This window comes from Otolemur garnettii, unplaced genomic scaffold (genome assembly GCF_000181295.1).
Source record: "Otolemur garnettii isolate 467f Iridium unplaced genomic scaffold, OtoGar3 scaffold00093, whole genome shotgun sequence".
In the NCBI taxonomy this organism is placed as follows: Eukaryota; Metazoa; Chordata; class Mammalia; order Primates; family Galagidae; genus Otolemur; species Otolemur garnettii.
Window position 1 is genome coordinate 1,183,409 of NW_003852488.1, and position 11,668 is coordinate 1,195,076.

Sequence of the window (11,668 nt, forward strand, 5' to 3'; positions counted from 1 at the left end):
GAAATTGCAGAGGATGTTAACAAATGGAAGAACATAACATGTTCATGGCTTGGAAGAATCAGCATGATTAGAATATCTATACTGCCCAAAGTGAACTACAGATTTAATGCAGTGTCCACAAAAATATCAAAATCATCCTTTGAAGATCATTAACAAATAATTCTACATTTTGTATGGAACCAGGAGAAAAACCAAACAGCAAATGCAATTTTATGAAATAAGAACAAATCTGGAGACATCACTTTATCAGACTTAAGGTTATACTACAAGTCTTTAGTGATCAAAATAGCATGATATTGGCATAAAAATAGAGACAGAGATCTATGGAACAGAACAGAGAATCTAGAATAAAACTCTATTTTTAAATTTTTGCAATTTAAATGTTTGCAGATTTTGAAGATGCTTTCAGCTCGGCACCTGTGGCTCAAGTGGCTAAGGTTCCAGCCACATACAACTAACGTGGTGGGTTCGAATCCAGCCTGGGTCCGCCAAACAACAATGATGGCTGCAACCAAAAAATAGCCGGGCATTGTGGCGGGTGCCTGTGGTCCTAGCTACTTGGGAGGCTGAGGCAGGAGACTCGCTTGAGCCCAGGAGTTGGAGGTTGCTGTGAGCTGTGATGCCAGGGCACTCTACCCAGGGGGATAGCTTGAGGCTCTGTCTCAAAAACAAACAAAAAAAAAAGATTAAATTTTAGGGTGTTAAAAAGAATAGCATTCAGAATAGCGCCTGTGGCTCAGTGGGTAGGGCACTGGCCCCATATACCCAGGGTGGCAGGTTCAAATCTGGCCCTGGCCAAACTGCAACAAAAATAGCTGGGCATTGTGGTGGGTGCCTCCCAGCTGCTCAGGAGGCTGAGGCAAGAGTATCCACTAAGCCCAGGAGTTGGAGGATGCTGTGAGCTGTGATGCCACATCACTCTACCCAGGGGACAGCTTGAGGCTCTGTCTCAAAAAAAAAAAAAAAAAGAAGAAGATGCTCTCATGCAGTTTGCAGAAATTCTCTCCCATTTTTGGCTTGCTATGTGAGTTTTTCTTCTATTTAAAATTTTTTTAATTGAAAAATATAACTGTACATATTCATGGGGTGCATAGTGACATTTTTATACATATATAGTGATCAGATCAGGGTAATTAGTATATCTAACATCTCAAACATTTATCATTTCTTTTTGTTGGGCATATTCAGATCTTCCATCTAGCTATTTGAAGCTATATATTATTGTTAACTATAGTCATCCTACAGTGCTATAGAACATTAGAACTTTTTTCTCCTATCTAAGTGTAATTTTGTATCTTTTAACAAGTCTCTCCCTATCCCTCCCTTCCTTTTACCCTTCCTATCCTTTATTATTTTCTGTCCTACTTTTTACTATTGTGAGATCAACTTTATTTAGCTTCCATGTGTAAGTGAGAACATTTGGTGTTTAACTTTCTGTACCTGGCTTATTTCACTAAACATAATGTCCTGTAGTTCCTTTCATGTTGCCATGAATGACAGGATTTCATTTTTTTTTTTTGGTTGCAGTTTGGCTGGGGCTGGGTTTGCATGGGGCTGGCGCCCTACTGACTGAGCCACAGGATTTCATTTTTTATGGCTGAATGAAAAAAGAATGAAGTCATAGTATACGTCATGAGTTTTAATCATGAACAGAAGTTAAATTTTATCAAGCATGGGGTTTTTCTTCCTAACAAAATGATTACATGATTTTTTTTAATTCTGAAAATATATTGAGTTTGAGACCAGAAAAATTAGTCAGGCATTTTGGCAGGCACCTATAGTCCAAGCTACTTGGGAGGCTGAGGCAAGAGGATTGTTTGAACCCAGGAATTTGATGTTACTGTGAACTCAGCTGGTGCTACTGCACTCTGGCCTGGGCAATAGAGACTCTATTTCATATTAAAAAAAATCTTTTTAATGAGTTATCCCTATAGGTTATAATTCATTAAGGTGAATTATCAGCCAGGTAGCAAGCTTTTGCTGGCCTCAAAAACCAAGTCTGGAGGAGTTACCTTTTTCTCTGTCCTCTGAATTAAAGATCTTTTTCCTTAAATGATAGAAATTATCCATGAAACTAGATGGATTTAGGGTTTTCTTTGTGGAAAAGTTTTTACTTTTAGATTCAATTTCTTTAACAATTAAACTATTGTTTAGATTTTGCTTATTCTCAGACCTGATTGTGATCAACCCAATACATATTTTCATACATTCTGGAATAAAGACAAGAACTGAAATTGGGTGTTTTAAGCTCTCTGATGTGTTTATCAGTCTTGCTTTTATAGTTGACAGGTCTGTCAGCATTTGCCTTGCATTTACCCTCACTTCTTATGCTACCTGAAGCCCAGAAAGTAGTTAATTTAATTGTCAACATGTTTGATAGCAACTAAAATGTCAATCAAAACTCCAGAACATCTCTACCAAGCAATGGCTCACAGGAAGAGACCATGTGAGTGACAGCCTCAGGGTTGCAGGAATTACAAAATGGAATTTCTTTTTTAAAGTTCTTAATAATCCTCTTATTGGTGGACTAAAGTCCTCATGATATCCAAACTACAGAAAGAAACAGAGAGTGGCTAAAAACTAAATAGTCATCAAAGAGGGGGACCCTAATAAATGGTATGTCTGTTTAACTATACCCTCACATGATAACTCTAATTAATCTCCTCTCTGCTAGGTATTTGATAGTTGGAACACTTTCTTGATTCCTTATATATCTAGCAATAAAATATGGAAGAAATTAACACACAAGTTTCTAGATGGAGTACCATATTACTTGTCTATTGCTAAGTAAGTAATTACCCCAAAACATAATAGCTTTAAATAACATTTATTTATCTTATACTTCCTGTAGACCATGAATCCAGCCTTGGCTTAGCTGCTTTCCCTGCTATAGGATTGTAACTGAGATGTTAGCTGGACTGGCAGTCCATCTCAAGAATCAACTGGAAAAGGATCCATTTCCAAGCTCACTCACATGGTTGTTCTTAGGACTTGGTTCCTCATGGACTATAGGACTGAAAGCCTCAACACCTCACTGGCTATTTGCTACATGGTTCTCTACATAAGGCAGTTGAAACCATGGCAGCTTGCTTCATAACAGCAAGCAAGCAAACAGAAAGAGTGCCAGAAACATAGAAGTCACAGGCTTTTGTATCCTGGTCTTAGAAGAGACATCTCATCACTTTTGCCAATTCTATTCATTAGTAGCAAGTTACTAATTTTTTTTTTTTTTTTTTTTGAGAGAGAGCCTCAAGCTGTCACCCTGGGTAGAATGCCATGTCATCACAGCTCACAGCAACCTCCAACTCCTGAGCTTAAGTGATTCTCTTGCCTCAGCCTCCCAAGTAGCTGGGACTACCGGTGCCTGCCACAACGCCCAGCTATTTTTTGGTTGCAGCCGTCGTTGTTTGGCAGCCCTGGGCTGGATTCAAACTGCCAGCTAAGGTGTATGCAGCTGGTGCCTTAGCTGCTTGAGCCACAGGCGCCTAGCCATACTAGTAAGTCACTATTAATAATTCCAGTTCATATTCAACAAGGAGATTACACAAAGGCATGGGTATCAGGAAACTGGGCTCATGGAAAGCCATGTTGGAAGCTCCCTACCATATGGATTAAATCTTTGACTTAGTTCTTATTACCAGCAGCTTAGAGACAGTAAGATCCATATCTAATTCACAGCACCTGGTATATAGTGGACAATCCAAAAATGTTAAGTGATTGATTTTCCCTTTCTTGCCCATAGTTAAGCATTATTCTAATTTCAACCACTTTTATGACAGCTTCTTAAATTGCTCACATACTATTGAATTTAAACTACCTCTGAAGAAAAGAGGGAACATGTAGAAAACTAAAATAAATTTGAATTCCTTCTTGAATGAAAGCAAATTGTCTATAAGAACTGGGGCTTGGATGGAAAAGAGACTTTTTTCTTTTTTTTTTTTTGAGACAGAGCCTTAAGCTGTCACCCTGGGTAGAGTGCGTGACATCACAACTCCTGGGCTCAAGCGATTCTCCTGCCTCCGCCTCCCAAGTAGCTGGGACCAGAGGTGCCCACCACAACACCCAGCTATTTTTGGGTTGCAGTGTCTGATTCAAACCCACCAGCTTAGGTGTATGTAGCTGGTGCCTTAGCCACTTGAGCCACAGGCGCCAAGCTGTAAAGGAGACTTTTATTTAGAATTTTTATTTATTGTTCATGTGTATTTTTAGCAATTTAAAAGCTAAAATTTTCACATATGAAGCATGTTTACCAGGTACATTTTTCTTTGGTCTAGAAGAAATACTACATAACTAGGAATTAACAACACTGTGAAAACACTTAAGAATATTCATAAGAAGGCCAAGCATGGTAGCTCACACCTACAATCTTAGCACTCTGGGAGGCCGAGGCAGGTGGATTGCTTGAGCTCAGGAGTTCGAGAACAGCCTAAGCCAGAGCAAGACTCAGTCTCTAAAAACAGACGGGCATTGTGGTGGGCACCTAGAGTCCCAGCTATTCAGGAGGATTAATCCTCTCAAGAGGATTGCTTGAGCAAAACCATGGCATGCTACCAAAGTCAGACTCTGTCTCCAAAAAAAAACCAAAAACCAAAAACAACAACAAAAGAATATTCATAAGCATCTGCCATTCTAGCTTCAGTCAAATAAAGCCTCTTGTGTCAACAAAATAAGACAAAAACCTGCAGTCTTCATTTCATTTTCAATAAAGATGAATGAGGGCAGGGGAAACTATAGATACATTTTCTACAAACTTTTCTTGCTCCCAAGACTATTACCTGTTTATCAGAATGTGTGTCCATCAAGTGGAACCTGGTGCCTACTGTTAGAAGTGAGCAAATCTGTTCACTGCATCTTGAATGGAGTCACCAAGGAAAACACACTGCAGCACTGGATGAAATGCACCCACTTCAGAAAAAAAAAAAAAAAAACTTGAATTAAAATAAAATCTTAAGGGACTGAGGGCCTGAATGGACCTTCTTTTTGACCAAGGAGACCCCCCAGAAAGAAACCTTAAAGTTGACTTGCCAGTCATGAGGAGAAAAGAGGCCAGACATGCCTAATTATGCCTTGTCCCTTTTGAAGTTATTCTTTGTAATGATAAAACCCAAATCATTAACAAGCCATAAGCCAGGTAAGACAAATCACACCTGCAGTCATCAATTTACTTAAGAGTTTGTCTGGTGGCTTGTCTCTGATTAACAGACTTCTTTATCTTAACTTAAAATGTATCAAAGCCTAGATAAAGCTTCATTTCTTTACCCACCTGCAAATGAAAGAATCTTTTATTTTTTATTAGATCATAGCTGTGTACATTGATACTGTCAGCAGCTATTTTTTTGTTGCAGTTTGGCTGGGGTGGGTTGAACCTGCCACCCTCGGTATATGGGGCCAGTGCCCTACTCACTGAGCCACAGGCACTACCCCAAGTCAAGAATCTTTAAACCTACCTACAAGCTGCAATCCTGTTTCAAGATGTCCTGCCATTTTAAGACAAACCAATGTATACTTTCCACGTATTGATTTATGACTTTATGTATAATTCCTGTCTCCCTAAATGTATGACCAAATTGTAACCCAACCATGGCAGGACCACAGGCTTCTTGGGCATGGCTCTCTGGGCCATGGTCACACATTTTCAGCTCAACTTACCTTTTTAAATTATTTTCCTGTGTTTGGGTTCTCTTTCATTAACAATAAATTACAAGGCTCGGAGCCTGTGGCTCAAGTGGCTAAGGCGCCAGCCACATACACCCAAGGTGGCGGGTTCGAGTCCAGCCTGTGAGACTGCTGCAACCAAAAAATAGCCAGGCATTGTGGCAGGCGCCTGTGGTCCCAGCTGCTTGGGAGGCTGAGACAGGAGACTTGCTTGAGCCCAGGAGATGGAGGTTGCTGTGAGCTGTGATGCCATGGCACTCTACCCAGGGGGACAGCCTGAGGCTCTGTCTAAAAAAAAAAAAAAAACAATAAATTACAAGAGAGTCATAGAACTGAAAACTGGAAAATATACAATTAATTTTATCCTAGAAGTTTTTATCCATAGGGAAGTGGCATAATAAAGAGTAAGGATATAAGATATGAAATTCATGTATTATTTATTAACAATGAGCAACTGGGCATTTTTTTTAACTTTTCTGAACTTTGCTTTTTTTTATATGTAAGATGGAACTAACCGCCAGCTTCCAACTTGTGTTAACCGAGACAATACAAAAAAAAATCCCTATATTACCTGTCCTAGCAGACTTATTTTATGATAATTTATAGGATCAAACTTACAGGAAAATACGGATGATACAAATACTGTTTTGAATTTCTTTCTTTAAAACCATAAGAAGAAAATTCACAAATAATGTAGTTGCCAATTTTATTTAATAATTTACATAGTTGAAAAGCATTCAAATTTTACACATTTGAACAACTGATTAAAATGCAAATGTCCATCCATTTGTTTAGAGCTGCACAAAAAGATTGTAGGGAAATAATGGTCTGTTTGCCAAATTCATTTGGCTGTGGGGCCAACTTCATCAAATGTAAAATAATTCCGTCTTTGAAATTGAAAGCTTTAAAAACAGTTAGAATTAACACTGTTCTTGGAGTCATAGCTCAAATTAGTCATCATGTTTTCTTGATGCTGTAGATTTAACCACTTATTGGTAGAAACATATAACTTCTCACATACACTAAGAGACCAATTGGCACATTAAGACCAATTTGTGCATACGAAGTAAAATTAAAGTGAATACATTCAGTATTAAATTATTAAATGGTATAACAAATACAAATTTGTTAACAAATTTCCAGAAAGAACAAAACAACAGCATTAATAAAGAGTGGTCTTTTTCATCATTCTCAAAAATTCTGCCTCATTTATTTCTCCATCCCCATCACGATCAGCTTCATCAAGCATTTCCTGTAAAACAAAATATAAATATATCAAATATATTTAAAATGAATAGTTATATAAATGTTCAAATATAAACTTAAAACCAAATTTTAAGTGTATAACAAAATTTCAAATGTATAATATATTATAGTAATATATGAATCTATAAAATTTATAATTATACATAATTATAATATATTATATTATATTTATATCATAATGAATAAATATTATAAATTTATATAATTTTAAAAATAAGCAAAACTCACCTGAAGTTCATCATCTGTTAAATTTTCCCCCAGTTCCTTAGCAACCCTCTTGATATTGTTTAGTGTTATACTTCCAGTATCATCATCATCAAATAATTTAAAAGCCTTTAAAATTTCTTCTTTTTCATCTTTTTCACTCTTTAAAAAAGTAAATAACTATCATTAGTCTTTCATTTATTCATTCTATCAAGCTGAACTTACTAGATCTTTGAGGGTCAGAGTAACAACATGTCAGGTAGCTAAATTCTGACTTTATGTATTGCTCTGACTTTTAACAATTATTCTAATGTACTAACATCTATCTTACGGTATTTAAACACAGGGTTTATTGACATGAAAATGGCACAAAGTGGTAAAGAGAATGCATTTCTTATTAACTGTAGCAATCCACATTTATAACCAAAACTTCAAGCTCCAAGAAAACAGAAAGTTTGTCTCATTCAATACTCCTTAGAATAGTAATAGTACCTTGTGAAAAAAGGTACTCAGTATATGTTTGCTAACTTCAAAGCTTCAAAATTCTAGCCCATTCTCTCTAATCTGCCATATATCCTCATTTCCTAACAAAAATCTCTTTTCCACATTGGACAGTCTTTTCACTAACACCCTGAAAACATCTTTAATCTTGCTTTTCCTATCTCCCATTCATCCTTTAAACCTGGTTACAGTTCTTCCTCTGTGAAACCTCTGCTTGCTCCAGCCCCAAGAGGTAAAAAAAACTATGTTGCTTATATTTCTTTGAAAATTAAAATCACAACTATACCATTTTTACACTCATAAGGGCAAAAAAATCTTCAAATCTAATGGTGCCAATTCCATCTTTGTCGATTTCTGCTATCATTTTTTTAATTTCTTCTTTCTTTGGCTCAAATCCTAAGGCCTGCATTGCAATCTGAAATAGGAAGGAAATAAATTATAATATGCTATGATCTCATTCCACGCTTTAAAATTATCTTTTAAAAAATAGCTTCCTCTCTTTTTTACCATAGACTAGCATAAATAGGGAAAATCAGATCTGCAGGCCTAGGTTTCAATCCCATATGCATAGTATCATTGTTACACCCTGGCTGTAGTTCTACTCATTTTTAAAACACAATTAAAATGTTTAACAAGATATTGTTTTGTTAATGCAGGGCAGGTTTATGCACTGAAGAAATTTTATATGAAGCTTTCAGAAGACTGTATTAAAGAAAAGTCTAAAGATTGCACAAATAAATGGTTTTTTAAATGTCTTAGAATTCGATATAATTTCAGAACCTTCAATTCTTTCACATCTATGGTTCCAGACCCATCAACATCAAATAAATCAAAGGCCTCTTTAATTTCTTGCTTTTGAGTTTCATTCAATTCCATTTTTGCTGCACTTTCCTTCCATTGCTCTGAACTTGGGCAGTAGTTGGATGCCTGTAACAGATACATGTGTAGGTGAATGATAAACTATATAACTAGAAACTTTAGCAGAATCAGAATAATTGATTCACTAAGTAAATCTAATAAATTCTATTCTCTACTATATAATGAACCTCAACAATTTTCCCCTTTTCCCTTTGCTAACATTTATGCTTTGGGTTACTAATGTCTTGGGAGAAAGCCTCGCTGTTTTTTACCATTTAGTTTTTTGTTAAAATTACTACCTTCTGAGAGGGAAAAAAGGCAAAGAAAGGCATGCTAGCCCAGTGAATGGTGTTATGTCAGGACACAAGTAGCCTTACTTGGTTATGTTTAAAAAGCAGTCGTTTAAGGAAAACTTACTTTTATAAATCCCTACATGTCTTATACTAAAATGTGTTTATTTTGTGGGATATGCTTGATTAGAACATGGTATTATTTTCCATCTGCTTCTACCGCACTGTCCTGTACTGCAAAGGCTGAGAAGGAAGAAACTACTCCAGGGATCTGAGTTTCTCCTCGGGTTCTACTGCAACCTTATTTCAGTCTCTTGTCTTCAGTGTCAGATTAAGAAGCAGTGGCGGGGAAGCAGCAACTGGATTCCTTCCTTGTTCCCGTGGATCCCAGTGGTCAGCTTTCCAGGTGTTAAGGTGGTTGTGGATTCTTGGTCCCCGACTGGACGTACAGTGGTAGGGTCTTCAGCTCAATAGTTCCAGGGGCAGCCTTCTGAATCCTCACCTTCCAAACGGGGTCTGTCACTAGCAGCCCTGGCCTGGCAGCGTTTCAGAATTTGGCTGTGGTTCCCGGAGGCCCCTCCTACAGCCCACTCCCCCCGCCCCCCGCCCTCTAACAGTTCGGAAGCATCTTACTCTCTGCATTCAATTCCAGTCTGGCCAAGGAGCGGATTCCGTTCCCAGCGCTGAACCTAATGGAGACTACTGGTTTTAGCGCTTGGTGCGGGGAAACATGAATTGAAGAGCCGCTCTTCTGACCCTAGAGTCTGGGACAAGGCGCTTGTATCTGGCGACATGAGGAAGGGTTACTATTGACACCTGAGGATCACGAAAAGGAAACTTATATTTCATAAACTAAACAAAATCTCCTCCTTGCTCTGGAGAAAAACTTCAGCAGGTGGTGATAACTTACACTCACCATGTCCCCAACCAGCGGTCTCAGCAGCCAGGACGTCCCTGACTCACTCACCCACCGCAGTTCAACCGCAGTCTGCGCTACTTGCCCGAGGTTGCTAAGGCCGCTCTCGCAGCCACGCCCACTCACGCCCTGAATGATTGACGGCCATTCTACCCAATGCAAAGAAAAATACTTTGAGGCCAGCCCCCTTTTTCTATTCTCTACCAATAGAGTGGCGTTCCTGCCTTTCCCAACTTTCCTTTCTGCCTGCGTTTCTTAGCAACCAGGCCTACCGCTCAGCAGGATCGGCCCACACACACAGAAGCCGTCTGCGGACTGCTGGGAAAGAGGCGTCTTTACTGTGGCGTTTAGGTGTCTTTGTCCCACCCAAAACTGCGTCTGGCGGGAGAAAAGACGGAAACGCTAGCCACCGTAGGAGTGACGATAGGAGCGAGGTTAGTAGTGACGTGCTTCCACTGACTGCTACGTCTTTGATGAAGATAAGGGGAAGCCCATGTTTGCTTTTCTGACTTCCTTGGGCCGGGAAAAGGATGAGAATTTAGGGGTTGGTGGGCCTAAGACGAATTAGTCCAACATCCGCTGGGACCTTGGGCTTTAAGCCACTTCCCTTCTCCTTGCTTCGGACAGGGTTTCTGGCATGGTAAGCGCCAAAAACTCTATGTAGGACGGCTATGGAGCAGCGGCGTGATTGGAGGGAGGTGGGCATAGGGCTAGGATGTGTCTTGGGATGCACCTGAAGCTTCTCTGCATAAGAACGTTTTTACGTATGTTGCATATAGTGTTTATTTGCGGGGTAGGACTTTGGTCCCACCTGTAATCTCTATCTAACACGTACACAAACACACTGACCCCCAGCCATTCCTTTGGCCAAAATTCCTAAAATTTGGCCAGTTGTCCAACCATATCAAGCTTAAATCCGCACTGTTGAGTCAGACCCAGGTAGCCTGATTGGCCAGTTAACTCAGTAACGGTCTACAGTAGACTAGACGCCCCAGTTACTGCTGTTAACCAAATCAAAGTCATCCAGAGGGCCAGGGGCCAGGCTTGCTGGTTCTAACTGTTCTGAACCTGACTAGGGAGCAGCTTAAAGGTTGGGGGAGAAGGATTAAGGTAGGGTGAACCACTGAAGAGATGATGAGATGATAGATGATAAGTCAGTCTCTCTCTCTCTCTCTCTCTCTTTCTCTCTCTCTCAATCAAATCTCACTTTGTCGCCCTCGGTAGAGTGCTGTAACATCACAGCTCGCAGCAACCTCAAACTCTTGGGCTTAAGCGATTCTCTTAGCTCAGCTTACCAAGTAGCTGAGACTACGGGCACCTGCCTCAACGCCCGGCCATTGTTTTGTTGTAGTTGTCATTATTGTTGAGCCCACCTACCTCAGTGTATGTGGCCGGCGCTGAGCGGATTATAAATCTCTTAAAACTCATAACCTTTGGGCGGCGCCTGTGGCTCAGTGAGTAGGATGCCGGCCCGTGTACCAAGGCTGGCAGGTTCAAACCTAGCCCTGGCTAAACTGCAACAAAAAAATAGCCAGGAGTTGTGGCAGGCACCTGTAGTCCCAGCTACTTGGGTGGCTGAGGCAAGAGGATCTCCTAAGCCCAAGAGCTGGGGGTTGCTGTGACACCACAGCACTCTACCAAGGGCAACAAACAAACTTATAACCTTTAATTGCTCAAACAACCAGACCACTTTTATGCCTCTGGCAGTGCCTTTTCTAAAGTAAAAATCATACTGGATTCTCCAACAGTGGATTCAGGAAGAATATTAACTTTTGACTCAGCACCTGTGGCTCAAGCAGCTAAGGCGCCAGCCACATACACCTGAGCTGGCAGGTTCAAATCCAGCCCGGGCTGCCAAACAACATTGACGGCTGCAACCAAAAAATAGCTGGGCATTGTGGCAGGTGCCTGTAGTCCCAGCTACTTGGGAGGCAGAGGCAGGAGAATCGCTTGAGCCCAGAAGTTGGAGGTTGCTATG

The 11,668-nt window shown here is 39.9% G+C and overlaps 1 protein-coding gene across 1 annotated transcript; it reads right to left on the minus strand.

The window, feature by feature from the left end:
* Positions 1-6,817: 6,817 nt before the first annotated feature.
* On the minus strand, positions 6,818-9,723 carry LOC100953797 (centrin-4). Its single transcript, XM_012808731.2, has 5 exons — positions 9,691-9,723; positions 8,407-8,553; positions 7,913-8,041; positions 7,150-7,287; positions 6,818-6,907 (listed from the first exon to the last, which is right to left on the minus strand). The coding sequence occupies exons 1-5, from the start codon at positions 9,691-9,693 to the stop codon at positions 6,818-6,820; spliced, it is 507 nt and encodes a 168-aa protein (XP_012664185.2). The 5' UTR covers positions 9,694-9,723.
* Between the last annotated feature and the right edge of the window lie 1,945 nt (positions 9,724-11,668).

Bases quoted from the DNA above. Each gene is read 5' to 3' on its own strand.
- LOC100953797 (XM_012808731.2), bottom strand. The intron at 8,042-8,406 runs GTTCTGAAATTA...TTCCTATTTCAG, and splicing joins TAGATGTGAAAGAATTGAAG to ATTGCAATGCAGGCCTTAGG. The intron at 6,908-7,149 runs GTGAGTTTTGCT...TTTGTTTTACAG, and splicing joins TAACAGATGATGAACTTCAG to GAAATGCTTGATGAAGCTGA.